Source organism: Argiope bruennichi, chromosome 8, assembly GCF_947563725.1.
Source record: "Argiope bruennichi chromosome 8, qqArgBrue1.1, whole genome shotgun sequence".
Taxonomy (NCBI): domain Eukaryota; kingdom Metazoa; phylum Arthropoda; class Arachnida; order Araneae; family Araneidae; genus Argiope; species Argiope bruennichi.
In genome coordinates, this window is record NC_079158.1 from 10,805,397 (window position 1) to 10,823,956 (window position 18,560).

Sequence of the window (18,560 nt, forward strand, 5' to 3'; positions counted from 1 at the left end):
TTGCCTCCCTGGTCCACTGCTCCAGTAAAGCGCGCGCAGCAAACGCCTTCGTCACGCTCACGGGCAGCGTTGACTGACCGCAGAATAGGTCAGACTTCTTTCGGGGTTTCCGCGTTTCCACGGGCCACTAGCTCTCTCCCTCTGTAGCAGGTGGCCACATCTTCCAGGAGCTGTGTCTTCCGCAAGCTGCAGAGAGATACATCGCTTCTGGAAGTCATCCTGAGTGCTTACTGATTTCACAGTGTCAAGATAGAATAGAAGATTTCTTTCAAACTCGATTTCATAAGACAGTTCTATCGCTAAAAAGTCTGAACCCGGAATCTGCCTTAAAAGATACTCTGCTGAGGTTCTCTCTTGCTGATTTTACTTTTGACCTCAAGCTGAAAGGATAATGGATTTCTGTCAAGTGTTGCGCCGTTTGCTTCCACAAAATATTTCTCTGAGATGACACTGCAGAGAAGATCTCGTTTCCATCACGTTTGAAATTCTTCAGAATATTTCAGCTGTATGAACTCTGAGGAGTTTTTAAACAACATTTTTAAGGCTGTCAGTTTTTGATTTGCATATGGGTAAGAATCATATAATAATCTGCGAATTCATTTTGTGAATTGTTATTGTTGCATATGCAATTTATCAATTTGTTGCATATGCAAAACCCAGCGTGTTTCCCTTTGCGTATAAATTTTTTTTGGAAGAAGACTGTTGAACATCATCAGAAAGTATCGGACTTTTTTTTTTTTCAAAATGGAGAATGCCAAAATGCCCAGAATTTTCCCACTACGAAATTTCTTGAATCTTAGGGTAATTATATATATATATTTTCAATTCTAGATTAGGCAATTCGGTCAATCATATCAGAAGTTGATCTTAAAATCGTTTCTTAATACTTACCTAAAAATATACTCAAAAGGCAACATTAATTCTCCAGGAAAGTTCGTTATTGTTTTCTTATATAAGTCAGACGTATATTTTTTCATCATAATATTTGCTATATTCAGTAGGCCTAGCTAATCTCTCTGAAGGATATTATACATCTTATATGTTTTTTTTAAATTTTATTTTGTAAACGTTTGCTAACTCGTTAATGCCTTTACAATTCATCATAAATTAAAAGGGCGAAGTTTCGCTATTGCATTGATATATACAGATAAGACTATTCATCCGATAGAATTTCATTGTTGCGTTTAGTTAAAAACTTACTTTATAATATCTTTTTGGATAAAATGGAGAGTGGCAATCATCCATCTTTGCACACTTTCTTTTAAAAGTATTCAAAAGAACTCACTGTCTTGAGAAAGCTGTAACGTCATCAGATTGTAAGCTGCTCTACCACAAGATTTCGAAATTTGTGTGCTCTTTGTTTCGTTGTCAATGAAATTGGTGATAGAAGACAAAAGGAATTCAATAGAAGAACAGCCAGATCCGAGTCTTCTTTTCCCATTCTAATTAGAAGAGAATTCATTTCTTCTTATGAAAAGCTAAAGGATAAGAAAGACTATGCTTGATACGAAGGTCAACGGTTTTCAGAATTTTTAAATAATTTCCAAATGTGCTTTCAGTTCAACAGTTTTTCCCAACACAACTGGTTTATGTAAAGATCCAGTATTTTTTCTATAATGTGTGACTATTGGCTGAAAGATTTTCATCTCACTTGTGACGAGACTCCAACAGCTTTGTGGAAATCTGAGTAGCTACAGAGGACAGACAGAGAAACATAGACTACACTCCGCATTCTTGGTTCAGGGCAATAATATTTAGAGTTCTGCTTATGCAACGGATTCGAAAATTGTGAACGTTTTCTTAGAAGTCAAAATACTTTATTCGTCGTTCCTGACAAAAAACAAGTCTTAAAATTGCTGGAATAAATATTATTTCTAAAACATGGCATAGGAAATTTTCCTCAGTAGCAACAGCGGCAGTTAAAGTGCGAATTGTGCAAGAAACTCTGTACAGGCTTCAATCCTCTCAAAAATCGTCATCACACCATTTCCTAAGTGAATGACTTATTAACACTTTCAAGGTCATGGTTCTTCTGACATCCCCCGATTACGATCGAATGGGTCCCAAAAACTTTCTGGGAGATCCGGAAAAGGGCCCTGAAGCTCCCAGCACGCGTCCCGGTAGCTCCGTATCTCAACAAAGGCCCCGGGGACTCTATATTCCGAACGAAGAGTTTCGTTCACGGTACTCGCACTATTTGTCGTGTCGAGAAATGTCTTCTGGCAATACCTCGTCTCCAGGCAGGGGGTAAGTTCTTCTCGCTGTCGATTCTTAATTCTTTTGTCTTTTAATGAAATCGCAGGATAATTAGAATAGTTTGATTTACCTAGTGTCATATATGAATTTTACACAGAAAAATTTAATTTTTATTAGGGAGTGTGGTATAGCATATCATATGTGTGTGTGTGTAATGATATCTCTAAATCTAAATTAAATCGTAATTAATTTCCTAATTTTTATCTTAATTCCGCCCATATTAACTTCATTCTGAAAAGGTTTCTTATTCCCTCATCCAATTCCACCTTTTTTTATTTACTTAATGTTACGCGTAAGTAGTAGTAGTACTAGTTCTGTAAAACTGCGTTAATCGAATTTTTCACACTCTCCAAGTGAAGAGATAAAAATCTTTTAAAAGATGCCTATATTTCTCTTTTCTAACTAGAATCTCATAATCCTATCAGGATCTCATAGTATGTCTCTTTCGCTCTTCTGTTGTCTCGCGGACTGACGTATTTCGTCGCTTCTTTCTAGTACATAAATTATGCCTTCCGGGATAGAATAAAATGAAAATTTAAAATTTCAAAGTGTCTTCTCCCTCTATTCGGTAACGACTCTGCTACAAAATAGGATTTTACATTATATATATATAATATGAGCAAATTTTACAAATAATAATAAATAAATATTTATACATAATAAATAAACAGTAAATAAGTTTCATGGATGAAATAAAAGTATTTATGATTTTAAAAGATGAATAACATTAAAAAACAATTTCAAGAAACATAGGATATACAGCTCTTCGAATATAATTTATGGTAAACCTAACAATAAACGTTCTAATTGCCATCTAACATAAGATTTTGAAAAAAACAAACATTTTTAATTGTAATTTGAAACAAATTACATTGTCTTCTCGAGTGCATGCAGAGCCTTATTCATTCACTCAGTGAGGTTTAACTGAAAGAAAGCAATTCAGAAATATCGACGATTCACTTCGAATGGGTCACAGTAAATTCCAATTACAGAATAATAGGAAGCTAAAAAGGAAACAAAAGAAAAATTGAAAATAAGATTCGCTTCGCGTTTGAAATAGCATATTTTTGAAATTGTTCAGAATTTAGGTTTGGTACGTGCGTTAATGAGACTATTTTAACCTTGAGATGCTTCAAAATTTGAAAATGAGAACTTCTTTAAATTAACACCGCCTCCAATGAGCACCTTTGCAAGTATCAACTCTTTGCATTTGGATGTCTCCTCTAAGGCACTATTCAAAACGGTGCATCATCTCGACATTTCATCCATTAGGTTTTTATTATTAAAAATACTTTCAAAGTGGCAAGAAGATTAAATTAATTTTTCGGGGAAATTCAAATTAAAATGTAATTATATATATAATTATTTTTCCTAGCAATAAACGAATCCTTGTATTCGGTGTATAGTTACGCATCGAGGGTAAAGGGTTAACTGTGTAGCATCTCTTCTCGACAAATCAGTTGAAATGTTTCCTTGTTCTAATGCCCATCGGCCAGGAATACGAAGCAACACTTATCACAACGTTGAGAGAATTGCTGCTGCTTTTTAATAATGAACAAATAAATAATATTGATTAATGAATAAAATATATTTAAATAAATTAGATCAAATATATTAATATATAATTAAAATTGATTTAAAACAAATTTTAAATTGTGATAAAATAAATTGAAAGTTGTTATTTGTAACCGCCTAGTTCCAGATATCTCTTGCGAGAGACATAAATTTTAAAAGAAATTAAAAATGGAAATATTTTTCAATATTTTCAAACAAATTTTTATTTATGTCACACAATTATTTATGTCACAATTTTCATTTATAATTTAAAATGAGTTGCAAGCTTCAGTAATCCGAGATTGCGATCCAGTACGGTGTTTTCTATATCTGCTTTGGCTTTCGAAAATGACACCTGAGACTTATTTTTAAGAAATAATTCATTTTTTCAGGTTTTAAAAACAATTATTTATCTTTTCTTATTTAGTTCTTATTTCTTCCGTGACGCGATTGTTGTTGGCGGAATGAAAATCAGTGAAACATGAAATAAAGCTCACAAAAATGAGTAAAAGTATAATTATAATTTTAAATAGTTTTTCTCCCGTGAAAATAGTGTCACTTGTTAAACTACAGACGAAAAATATTTGAATAAGTAACTGGCAATGGAAATGCTCTAAAAAACTAAGAGCGAAATGAAGAAGCTTTGTTGCAAATAATGCTATCTATATACTTCAAGTTATTAAAATAAAACCTTTAAAATCAGTCTCAACCATAAAGACGATCTCGCAAATTGTTATTTCATTTGAAAGTTAGATTAATGACCAGTCTTACTTTCGATGAAGACTACTTCGCTGTTGGTTGTCTACGGAAAGAACCCTCCACAAAATTCGCCGGCCTTTTCGAAAATTTCAATTCAGTATAGAATCTCATGACATTCTGTATGTTCGCCACTTTCCAACTTCGAAAAGCTGTGCTTCATTGTACGTTCTCTAGGTGGGAAAACATTCGATAGTGTTTCCTACACGTAACCAATTAAAATAATCCCATCCAAGCTCATGACTCTAGATCCGTCTCAGTGTCTGCCATCTTTCTCTGCGTTTCGTAGAATAAAATGATGACTCGTGGGGACCCACATTCGGCAACTTCATCGCATCTCTCAAGTAAAAATGAACCATCGAGATGTTGCACCATTGTTGCTCAAGATATTTAATTTAAGATAATATGGCATAGTTAAAAGATTGTATTTTTGAAATAAGATGCATTTCTTTAAAGTTGATTGGCAAGACTCAATGAATCTTATGAATACACGCCATCTTCAGCGATCATATCAATGTTCTTAATAGTGTGTAGGCCCATTTTAGTGAAAAACGTCTCTTCAAAACAAAAGAAAAAAAAACCGTGAAGGCTTAATAATGATAAAGTTTTCTGAGTAGTTAGCAAAGTGCTCGGCTCGGAGGAGAAGCTGGTCTAGTAGTCGAAGTTAATATGGCATTTTACAATGCATCTCGAAATGGATAAGTGCTCGTGATGTATCTGAAAGGCATTACTTTTCATTTGAAACAAAAATGGGCGAAATCGATGGATGATGGATTTGGATTTAGGATGGATGATTTTGAATTGAATCGTACTTTTAAAAATATTATTACAAGTTGTATATTGTTTAATTTTAAAGATTTATTAAAAATAAAGAAAAAAAAACTGTACAGGAATGACATTAAAACAGTGATATTATTAAATTAGTAATAATTATTAAAAGAGTCATTTCACAAGAACCATTTTTAAGAGAAAAAAAGTTTGGTTAGATATGGTTATCAACTTTCATTGTTAAATTTTACTATTACCCTTCTAATGATAGTCGCGCTCGATTAAACTTTCTGTTTAGCATCTTTTTTTTTTTTTTTTTTTTTTTTTTTGGTTTCCTCCGATTGAATGGGATTTTGGAGGTTGCCTCTTTTAGCAATTTTAAATAATATTTTTCAGCTCCATTCATTGCGAAGCGCTGTATTGACAGCTGTAAAACCGTTCAATGCAGCAGTCTGAAAAGTTCACTTTGCGATTTGTTAATATTTGGTTGTTGGAATTCGGAAAACGAAATTTGTATTTTTATACAACTGGGTCTGCATTACTTTTGCATATAGCATAAATCATAAACATAGTATTAGAATGTTGCTATGAAATATATCATTATTTTAGGAAGTAAATAAGTACGCGTAAGTAATTTTATTTTATTGCCCGGCATTTCAATACTTCTTGAAATGTTTAACTTTGCAACCTTCTCTTCCCTTCATTTTAAAAATCAATGTTGAAAATGTTCGCAAGTCAAAGTAAACAACATTTTGCTGATGAACACATTTCTTTGAAGTCTTGGTAACTGCGTGAAGACAAATATTTCCGTCTACTACATATGAAAGTTTTTTTGTAGTGAATAAATTTTTATTTATGAAATAAATATTTTTATATAAATTTATGATCTTCCCTTTTAATTAAAAATTAGCATATATCTGCAAATTTTGTGGGTAGAAATGTGAAATTTTCTGCTGGTGTAAATAGATAAAAATCCCGTTTTACTTAAACAGATAAAACGTAGATAAATATTACAAAAACGTTTAGCGCTTTTTCACTGTATGACGTATGCAAAAATCTTTTATAACTTTTCACTATCATCCTCCACAGAAACCAAAGTGTTTCCATACAAATGAATTTCAAACTTAGTTAATGAAATTTCATAACTGCAAGTATTAGTCTAGGAGCGATATTTAGAAAAATAAATTCTTTTTATACTTTTTTGGGACACTCTGCGCATGCAGATAAAAATATTCGTATATCACTCTTCTTATCCTTATCTATCGCTTGTCGTATTATGATTCTTTTGCATCCAATGCGTTTTCATCATTCCAGCTTGCTTTGCAAGCAGTCATTCTGCGTTTCTGCTTATAAGAAGAAATTATAAGTGCAATAATACTAAAAATAAATTTAAATTATTCTAAATTGCACAAACTGCATCAATATTTTTTTATCATTTACTAAAAATTAAATAATTAACTTTTTTAATTAATATTTTTGAATAATAGAAAAATATAAATTAAAAAGTTAGAAGAATTTTGAACGCTGAAATATAAAATTCTAATATGTCTAAAAATAAAAATTATTTACCTCAATCAGTAGTCAATAACTTAAAATTTCTTGGAATACACAATTGAATGCTTCTTTAATTGGGGAGACAATTTATTTCAAAAGATTTTATTGAGAAGTCCATTTATTCCAACTGAAGTGTGAAGCAGATTGATTTTAAAAAAGTATTTCTTAATTTCGAATTAATTTCTTTATTTAGTTTGTAAAAAAAATTGTATTTGTATCCTAAATTGTCACAAATCTCGAAATTTGATATCTAAAATTCTAAAAGAATTTTTTTTTAATTCAACCATTTAAAAAATATATTGTTATGAAATATCGTATAGACTTATCAGCTCAAGAATTCACTGAAAGTCAGAAAAAGCAGTGCGGTTTTTAATACTCCTTTGTTTCAGAAAAACCTGTCATGAAACTTGATTCTTTCATTTATTCTTTCTTTTTTGATTTGAAAACAGGTTGAAATGAAATGGCACCAATTTGCTTGAAATGAAAACTTCCGGAAACAAAAGCAAAACTAATAGAAGGCTCTAAAAAAAATTAATTTAAAAAAAATGAAATCGAGTCGATTGTTTCTGATCTGGATTTGCTTTTTATCTATTAAATCATGGCTTTTATCCGCTTCAGACGGTTTTAGGCTTAAATGACATAAACAATAAACTTTCCGCCGAAATTTAATCTCCTTACCAAGCTCATAACTGTGTTGATAGCAAGTACTGGGTTAGATTTTCGTTTCTTTTTTCTTTTTTTTCCCTTCCGAGATTGGTTCACATACATTGATTCGATTGTGCATTTATATCCTTATTTCTGTCAATTATAATTTACAAACTGTAGAAAAAATATTGGTAATTGTAAATGCATAATACTCTGATCCAAATAACATGAGGTGTAACTTATAGGAGTAATTAGAATGAACAAGGTATCCTAGGTAGTCCATTTTTCCGGAGTGCTGAAGCGTGCTAATGATCTGCAATTCGTTGTTTGAGTGCGGTGTGAAATTGCCGTTCGATGCAATTTTCTTTCATTGTTTCTATCTTATTTTTCAGTAGATTTTCGAACTCCTATTAAGGATTTGCATGAACCTTGAATTTCCAGCATGCAAAATCGGATAGAATGAATAAATCTTTACAGGATAGAGGATCAACAGGTGAATGAACCTACCTTACCTCCTTGATGGAAACAGACTTATGAAAACATGTTCGGTGCTTGGTAGCATGCATTTCAGAGAAACGCCCTTTTCTATTGCGTAATCTGTGTGTAAAGACTGGTGAAAATGTTTTAAAGTTTATTTGGTCACATATACTCTGATATCGGATCTATCATTTGATACAGAATCTGCAGGTTAGGTGTAAAACAAAATTTCATCCATCTAGCTCTCACACTCCAACAAATTTAATGCTGAAATTCCAGCCCCGACTTATTGATCAAGGGGAATGAATTCGAAATAATAATAAGATTAATGAGAATAACAATAGTAAAAGGAAAAAATTATCAATAGTTTGCATTCTACAGTTAGACTAAATCAACAGACAGATTATATGAAATCATTAGGAGAGGTAATGAAGTGATTGAGTTATTAAAGGTTTATTAGTTCAATTCTCTATTCAGCTATTAAAGGTTGTGCTTCCATATAAAGAAAATATTTTTTGGATGTTTGGGACTATCATTCCTATTAAATGAATGAAAGTATTGATATTTTGAATCATTTTATCTGCTGGCCTTCAAGATATCACACCTAATGCTTAATTAAATTTTTTTAGCTTTTTTTAAATGTTGTTATTAATTTATGGGAAAAAAAGAAAATTATGATAAGTTAAAACATTTTTTGTACAATGTATAATTGAGAGAAATATTTCGAAATTTAAAAATTGTTTGATGTAAGATGTATTCTCATCTTAGTAAAAAAGAAAGAGGATTGTGTGACGTTATTTTTTAGGAAAAAGAATTTTGCGTGTTAAAATATTTCACATGACTTTTTATTTCTATTTTATTTATTTATTTATTATTATTATTTACCTTGAAATACTGGACATGTTTTTAAAAACTGCGTTCTCTTGCATTGCGCATTAGTATTGCTCTCATGTATTATATTCGCGTATAGCATAAACGAGCAAACATAATATAACAAAAATAACAATAATTCACTCATTCATATCACAAAACTAGCCACAGCTAAATCTACGTTCGATAACTATGTCGTTTGTAATGTTATAGTACTTTAAAACTTCCTTACAAAAACTGAAGCTTAAGAAAAGTTTTAAAAAAGGTTTCGGAGCAATTGATTAAATAGATCCTTTTTTTACTAGGTATTTCCATTCTGAGCAACTTCAAATATTCCAGAAAGTAAATGCAAGTCAAAAACAAAATATCTTTTTCTGTTTCCCTCTGTGGAAGAGAGATAATATGAAATGCTTATCTGAAACAAAATCAGGCACGTTTGGTTTGTTTACATGCTTGCGTCATCGGAAGTTGACCGAAAACGAAAAGTTAGGACAAGTGAAAGTGTGTAAGAATTATTGGTAAAAAGATTCAGTCGAAATAAATGAAGCAGAGGTGTTCTGCGTTTTAATGTACGAAACAAACAAACTTTCCTAAATCCACTTTGAAGTATAGATAACAATTCAAAATGTTCTGTCATTAATGCTCAAGTGTAATTTCAAATGATTTATGGATTTTCAAATGAAGTAATATTGTATATTTAATATTAAATGAAGTAATATTGTATAGTAATATTGTGTTATTTTCAAATGAAGTAATATTGTATTTTGTGATATTAATGTTGCTTGACAATCAACATTAACACTTATTAACATTAGCTATCTTTGAACGATTATTCCACTGTTATTAGTATGTCGACTCATTTTGATGAAATAAATCTTATCAAAAAAGGAAAAAGAATTGAATTCAATTTTGATTTTTAAACATTTTAGAACTGCATATTTTTTGCTAACATTTACATATATCTCTCTGCTACTAGAAAATTTCATTTGTATGAATGAGTGATTTATTTTTTAATAAATGATAAAAATTTAATATTTGCAATTCATGCAATTTAAATAATTTTACTTTACGTTTAGTAATCAATAAATATATTTTAATATTTTTATTACTATCAAAAAGGCTGTACGGCGAGCTGCGATCACGTCATGATCTCAAAAGAATGACGAAGTCATTCTTGGGAATTGGTAAACCGAGCGAGTTGGGGGTGAGCCCCCAAATTTAATTATTAAGACTTTAAAAAATAATAAAAATTATCGATTTCGTTATCATTTTTACTACTCTTCAGATTGGTTAAGGATAGAAAACTTCATGTTGATGAGTAGAATCCGAATGCCTTTATAATGTTCTCTGAAACGCAGCGCAACTGGGAAGTTTGTTTTCCTTGCTAATCTCGCTCCTATCCCCGGGTGAAACGCGCCTTTTTTTTCGGCTCTCTTTTCACCAGGAACCGAAGCGCTCTGATTCCCACGGCCGGTTCTTTATTTCCCCTCTTTCTAAAGCACCGCTGCCCCACTGCTCGACCTCCGATGCGCAGTTTTCGAGGTCAGACTCACCTCACAGAATGGTTCTGAAAAGAAGAAGAATCCTGACAATGTGCGATTCAGTGACACAATGTAGAGGTGTAAATCTGAGAAATTTTGATTTTCCCCTTTTTAAACTCTGTAGGAATAATGTTCATAATTAGACAATAAAATATTGATAATCATTTTTGATGTGCAATTTAAGGTAACTTCCTAATAAACTGTTGACTTCGCAATTAATTAAGTAATTAAAACATTATCTTCAAAATGTTTTTAAATTATTACTCTTATTTTTTTTTATTCACTTTTGAAGATCTACATAATTGAGGTTGAAATTGAGCAGTCCTTACTACTAATAAAGATAAATGTGTGTGTTGGCTCTCTACAGGACCGTCCTCTAAACCGACAGCTACGAAATTTCACATATATATGCTATTTAGAGTGAGAATACGCATCTCTGGGCAATTTTTTTGAAATTTCATTTAAAATTTTAATGAATCAAAAATGAAGCTGATTTTTGGCATTTCCCACTGTAACTTCTTAAAATATTATTGCACAAATATGAATTTTGCATCGTCTGGAAATTTAAAAGATTATTTTTTTTTAATGATACCAATTTTGTAGTGTTGCAAAAGTTTCATGAATTTTGGCAAATAAAATTTTTTTCTCTCCTTTTAAACAATGGATTACATTGTTACCCTGAAATTCAAACCGTTTTCATGGTTTCATCAAATGTGGTATCATTTGATGGCGTGATTTTCTTCCATTGTTGAAAGCTAAAGCAATGAAGGATTATGCTTTCTATTGAGTAGTTGTTAAGACGAACAAAGAGGTGAAATTATAGTACCATGAAATTTACAAGATGCATAAACCGTACAGTTACATTTTTAATAGAGCTATGATGTCACGAGACTGAACCCCGGAAAAGTTCACATACAAAATGTATAAAAAATGTAAGACAATTTAATTAATAAGGAAATTGTCGAAATCGTGGACATGAAGTTATATCTAAAAGATTTAATCGAAATTAAATATAACCAATATTCCGAAGAAACCAACACGAATTCTATCTACATTGCTAAAATCGTCCAAAAAAAAAGGATTTGTAGAGCATGAGGTGGAAGTTGGACATCTTGCTCGGTCTTCTCAGTCTCCTGACTTGAACATTATTGAATATTTGTAGGGATATTTGGAGTCAAAACAATCAACAAACAATTTGTTCAAATTCTTCCACTATCTGCTGTTACAGTGAAAATCCGAAATCAGTTAAAACCCGAATTAATTAGGTAAAACGCGTTTTAACTGATAGTGCTAGGGAGAATCCGAATTAACTATGTGAAACAAGTTTTAACTTTCAACGCTAGGGAGAACCCGAATTAACTAGCTAAAACGTGTTCCCGTTTTATTCGTGATTTGTTAGACAATATAATTTGCATCTATCCAAAATTATTGTACTAAACTATACTTACTAAAACAGGGTTTGAGGAAACAACCTATCATTGAAGAAAAAAATATTTTACTCGAATTATTGTTTGATACAGTATCGTTATTACTAATTACTAATTAATTATTACTAATTTCGACAACTACTGTGATACTTAGAATTGCAAAGGGAACCATTTTGCATACAGAAACACCTCTGTAAAACAATCTCTTTTACAAGACTAGAGGACGACCCTTGTCTAGTTTCTACAGCTCCTTTTCTTGCTGCTGTTTTCAGCGAATTTCCTGATTCGGTACTCGTTCTTGAGTCATGTAAATTTGATTCTATATATCTGTTACGACCAAAGTCGAAGTTCGGCAAGTTCGCGAATTGGCTGGCCAATTCGCGTTTTGGCCAAGAGGTTTGGCCAAAGTCCGAAGTACTTGCAATTTATATTGTATATTCTACTTTGGCTGGCCATTTCCCGAAGTGGCTGGGAATCCTTGGCCAAAGGCCGATGTGATAATGGTAGATTGACTTTTAGGCGGCATATCTGTCGCTTCTGTTGTGACGGCGTGCACGTGAAGCAGAAAAAGACTAAGGATTACCTTAAAGGTAGTTGACAAATTGAGTACTCAATTTGCTTTTGTATTCATACACGATATGCAACGCATTTTCTCAAGATATAATTCGCAATTTTGAAGAGTGCAAATCTAATCTAATCTTCAAGCTATCACGTTGTTACAGTATATACGTTCACTAAAAAAATTTCTATTATGGCTTTAATATGAGAACAGAATAACACAATTTTATATATTACAAGCTTATATTTCAATCCCTGCTATTAGTTCATACTCTCCCTATATATATTTATATATCTTGTTCAAATTTTCAATAGTTAATAAAATACTTTTTATTCATCCACTCAAGTTCAAATACATTTTTTAAAAACTTTTAATGGATGTCACTTGATATTAATACAGTTTTTCAAATATTAATTCATTAATTATTAAATTTAATTAATTTTTGATACTTTAAATAGAGTTTTAGCAGTTTGCAATGAAAATTGAAATCAACAATTGAAATCAATCGGTAAACTGCAAGGAGTTCAATATTTTTCACGTGAAGGTGAAGAATGCGAGTTCAATTCTTGCAAAAGTAGGAATTGACTGAATTTTTTTTTTATATTACTTGTTAACTTAAAGGTGTCACTTATATTTGTACTCGTTTCTGAAACAACTGTACTTTTAAAAAAAAACAGTACACAGAAGTACTCATCTTTAAATATTTCATTTTTAAAAGCGTGTAAAACAATCTGTTCTTGGTTTCTTTCTACCTACTTTGGCCGATCGTCCCAAGTCACTTCGCGAAATCAAAAAAAGATCGGACATTGGCCGGTAAGTTTACAGAAACGTTGGCCAAAACGTGAATTGGGTTTTGGCCGTAACATATCGAATTTATGTCTGAAAAGCAGTGAATATATTAAAGTTTTGTATCAAACTTGTACCCTGATTAGCTGTAGTCTTACTTATACTTATAAAGTTAATGTAAATAATAACCATATACTTATTGAATAAATACTGAACTAATTAAGTTTAAATATCATTTCTTACCTCGAATACATTTTGTTCAGAACTCCATCTTTCGTGCCAATTTTGTAAGGCCATCTTTATTTTTTTTTTTTCAATCATACACCGATGAGATTTCGCAAATTAGCTTTAGCTGTCAATATCGTGAATGGGAACAACATTACCTCCAATATTAAACTCAGGATAAGTTGCATTGGAGACCTTTTTCGTTCGTTTGGCTTGCTTTATTAATTTTTCTTTGACTTCCTTTCTAATTAGAAATATGTTGGTCGACTTACTGGCAAGCACATGCTCCCCTGATTGTGCTTATTCAGTTTCTTGCTCTTCTGCATTCATGTCCCCAAAAATTTTCTGAAGTTCATTCTCGTTTTCGATATTTTTTATAAAATCTGATGGCAAGATTGAGGTTGTCATTCCGGCCCTTGGCTCAATCCCAAACATAGATTTGTATCGCGATTGTTTAATTCCTGAATGTACAGTTCTGTTTTTCATGAAGTAGACAAAATAAAGACCATTGAACAACTTTGTAGTTTGATTATCCTTCATCCATGAAGCCAATATATTTTCTACGTCTTGGTTGGCCCTCTGAACCAAACCCTGAGACTGGCTGTGACGAGGTTTCCCATGAACAATCTTCAATTCTGGCCATATTTCTATCATTTCAGTAATTATGTTAGCAAATTTCCTTGAAGTTTCAATTTTCAGTCTGTCTCTATCTTCATGTTCTATGGCCAAATGTGCAATTTTGATTGCGTCAAAAATATCTTCAACTGATAAATAATATTTTATGGACTCATTTGAAGAAACCAACTTTTTTACTCCATTGATTTCAAGAATGTCAAACTTTTCTAATCTGCAGTACTGAACATAAGTCTTGCTAACGGAAGATTTTGCTTTTCCAACCCCATATAAGAGTGTAATATTCATCATGTTTTATAATTTTAAAGTTATTCTATTTTTTATGTAAAAACTGTAATTCTTCAAGAAATTTATTTTTTTCCAATTTTTAGCGCAAATGCATTAATATTTTCTTCAATCATAGTAAATAAATCAACTGCATAAACACGTTCCATTATGAATAAAACTAAACGACAGCACTTGTTTTGAAAATATCACAAGCAAGAAATCTAGATTCATACGGTTTTAACTGGACAAATCGAAAATAACTAGAGAAAATAGGTTCTCCCTAGCTCTATCAGTTAAAACGCTCTTTACTTGGTTAATTCGCGTTTTGACTGATTACGAGTTTTCACTGTAACACACACACACACACACACACACACACACACACACACACACACGCACATATATATATATATATATATATATATATATATACATACAATGTTGAATTTCAAAAAGCCAAGAGTCAACCTAATTTTTCATGATTAATTATTCAACTAAGTGGTAGAGACGTAAACGCTGTTAATCAAGCCGAAATAGCACACTGGAAATTCTGTGAAATCGGTTTGCATATGTCGGCGAACTCGAATGTCATTGATTTATCTCATTTCTGAATAGGAAGTTTGCCAGAAATCAAACAGCTTTTCTGGATATTTAGACTCGTTGATGACTCTTCTTTCGCACTTTCTGTTTAGAGAAACTATTTATCTAGTAAAGCGAATTTATTTTTTCTCGTCTCTCAAATTTATTTTTGAGCTTTGAGGACGTACAGATGTTAGACAGACTGCAAAAAAACGCTGTTTTAATCTTTTATTTAAAGATCAATGCTCTTTTATTATATTGATTTTTTTCCACTGGCAAATTGAGACGCTTTTGATTAGTTACTTCGACAGCAACTTCTTTTCCTATCTTATATTCCTTGGGATTTCTGATTTTTTTGAGTATTCAAAGTTGAAGTATCTTCTGAGATCTTCTCATAGTTCTCACGTATGCAGCAGATGCTTCCGGAGATTCATGGAAGACAATTTCGGTTAATCAACACTAGAAATTCCGTTCTTTCTGATTCCAAATGATTCTAGATCACAGAAACACAGATGATTCCAGATCATTGTCTGCCGTGACGTACGTGAAGGGTTGCATACTTTTGATATCATAGCAATCATTCAGTTTCTGGTATCTTAGGAATGCTCTTTCTAAAATTTTCTTCAAAGGCTTTTTCACTAAACCATGCTTCCATGGTGAAGCGATGCGTCCGCCATTCGCTTGACCATGGAACTGAATGCAGTGTAAATTTCCAAATGCTTTATTTCTTCTTCCTCCTGTCAATACAATAGGAATAACTGGTGAACCCCATAAAAATCGGTACTTTATCTGGAAGATCGTCCATGGAGTGCGTTATAACATCAGAATGTCCGCAAACAATTTTTCGTCGACAATGAGAAGATAATTCATGGTAAATCCGACCGTATGCAGCACGTGCAAAAAGAACAATTCATGTTGTATTAGAATTAGCTTTTAGAAATAATGAACCAGATATATTTATTCCAGGCATTTTAAATATACTTGCATCTCTCACAGAATTTTCCGATAAGAGTGGTAGATTCATTTTCACAGATCAGGAAACGTTTACAATGAACGCTACTGTTCGAAATTTTCTGATTGTTCTTCTTTCACTTCAGTATTCAATATTTCGCTCGAAGAAAGGCTATCAAAATCTCAATTTCACAGTGCATTAGACTCATCAAATTCTCTAAAACTGGGTGGGTGCCTTGACGATACTTAATGTTTGTATTATTGTTAATAAATGGCTCGAGTCTTAAGTCGAAGTAAGACAGTTCTATCAGATATAACACATTTTCACATTTTTTAGAAGTTCTTTTTAACGTTGCTGTATCTTTAATATCGTTCCTGAGTTGATATTATTCCGGCTTAGCTTATTTTCTCAAATTGTGAGCAGTAAGGAATCCCTCAATACGGAAAATAGGACTTTCTAATTCAGTCCATTTGCAAAGACGATAAAATAGTTTTAAAATATCAAAGCTATTATTTTAGAATCTGTGGCAGGTGGATGAAACCTCTGAGCGAGCCACATTTTGTTCATTTATGACCTAGCAAGATGAAACTTGGTATGCATTCTTTACACCGAAATTGTTTATATCTATCAGTATGAATATAAATCCAGTACTAAGAACTGCCCTTTTGTATCTTAGTACGCTTCAGCGGTAGCTTATAAACGGAGGGCCGGGGTACTATCTAAATAAAACTTCAAAGCATAATCCTCACATTAAAATCGCACATTCCAGCCAAGTTTTGAAAGAAAGCCTTCAGAAATTATTTTCCCTTGGTCTGTCTATTTATCAACAGTCATCTTTAAAAACAAAATTCGGAATCAGCTCCTGTGCTAGTTATTAAAAATATTCATTTTCTGGGAGGGAGGTTTGTTTAAAAGGGTGAAAAATTCCCATTCATTCCTTCATGGCTCTCACTGACCAATTAAAAAAAATTAAAAACAATTTTTTATATATTCATTCCTTTTTTATTTTCTTCAAAAAAATTTTGCCTTCTAAAGGGAAAAAAATAATGTTGAGCTTATGTTGCTTCAAGGAAAAAAATGCCAAAAACTTGATTCAATTTCCTCTTTTTTTTTTCTTCTTTTTTTTTTCCGTTGGGAAAAGAAACTGAGGAAGTGGACGCTTCGTTTCGGAAATTTCATTTAAGAGGATACTTAAATTTAGAAATATTAATTTCAAACTCTGATGTTGAGAATTGGGTCAAAGGGAAATAATCTAAAAGACGGTCAGCAGTTTCATGCTAAGCGGGACAAAAGGATGCGATTCTTTTCACGAGAAATGGAAAAACGCGATGTGATCAAGCGTGTGTCACAAGATGTTTACGGTGGACAAAAATAGAAGTCGCCTCAAACGTAAGCACTGCGCGGGAGAATTAAAAAAGGGAAACCTAGAAAGTAAACCCGTGTTCATGAACCTTGCAAAGCTCCGTTCCGATGGCCCGTGCGCGCCTTGAATCCTGCTCATTTTGCCCTCTCTCTCCTCCTCATTTGTGGTTTTCCGGGGTTCTTTGATGTCTGTTCATTTTACCGACACTTTGTGGGAAGCTCCCGATCGACATCCACAGGCTAGAGTGTTCCTACAATGGGTCAGATGGCAGATTTACGACCCTATCCGTAAAGGCAACGGGCCGTCTGAAAGAGGATTAACATGGCTTGTCTAAAGAGCAGAAATTGCTGAATGAAAAAGCAAGAAGAAGATATATTTAAAAGCGTTTGTAAAACAGTATTATAGATTATAAAATCACAATCTTATGTAACATTTGTCTCAGGAAACTTAGACATTCGAAACTGCCAATAGAAACTTTTTTTTTCTTTCTTTTCAGAACCCAGCAATTCATCCTGATGAGTTCTATCTATGCCCAATTGTTGGTGGTTATCTGCGTCGTCTTCTTCACCTCCGAAATCGTTACACCCCGAGTACCGCTCTTCTATTTCGAGGTAAGAGCATTTCACTTTATTGCAGCAGCCAGCCTGAATTCTTTTTGAATATAAGCACAGGGAAACAGTCCAGAATTGGAGGAAGTTTACGACCCATCGATTAAGCTTTCATATTTCTGAAAAATAACATAAAATGCAACAATTTTAAAAACATACAAAACTCGTGCTTTTATTAGAGCAATAATTTTCCATTACTCAGAAATTTGGAAGTAAGAAAAAACACAAAATGCTTAAATAAGTATTTTAATTACAACAATAAATACTAAAAGAAATATATATATGCCCTAATAAATACTAAAGGTAAATTAAAATTCTTTTTTTTTAATTTTTGATATTTTAATTTTTAATGCTTTGCACTTTTAATTTCTAATGAATGCTTAAGATTTTCCTTAATTCTAATATTCATTAGGGCTGAATTTACCACATTGCATTTTTCCTTCAGTATCCTACATTTTTACAAGTTTTTCCGAATTTTAGCTCACAAATAAAAGCTTGTTTTATGAAAGTCTTATCTGTATTATTCTTGCTTCTTTAATGTATTTCAAAAATCATTATATGCTATTATCGTATCTAGGTAATCAATTTTTTTTTCGTATTTATTACTAAAAGGCAACTTTCGAATTGAATCCAAAAATAGTCGAAATTATACTATAAACTGCTAATAATGTTCTAAAAATATTGAATTCGCGTGCTATGATCAGTAAAAAACAATTGAAAAAAATTTCAGAACTTCGTTA

General features: G+C 32.1%; 1 protein-coding gene across 3 annotated transcripts in view; it reads left to right on the forward strand.

The window, feature by feature from the left end:
- LOC129981858 (proton channel OtopLc-like) overlaps positions 1-18,560 on the forward strand; it is a 59,027-nt gene that overhangs the window by 19,770 nt on the left and 20,697 nt on the right. For 2 of the 3 annotated variants that reach the window (XM_056092893.1, XM_056092892.1), the window contains exon 2: positions 17,709-17,823. In XM_056092893.1, coding sequence (XP_055948868.1) covers positions 17,728-17,823 — 96 coding nt within the window. In that variant the 5' untranslated portion in view covers positions 17,709-17,727. Of the gene's footprint in view, positions 1-156; positions 2,248-17,708; positions 17,824-18,560 lie in introns of those variants that run through there. The other variant, XM_056092891.1, reaches the window with a different exon arrangement.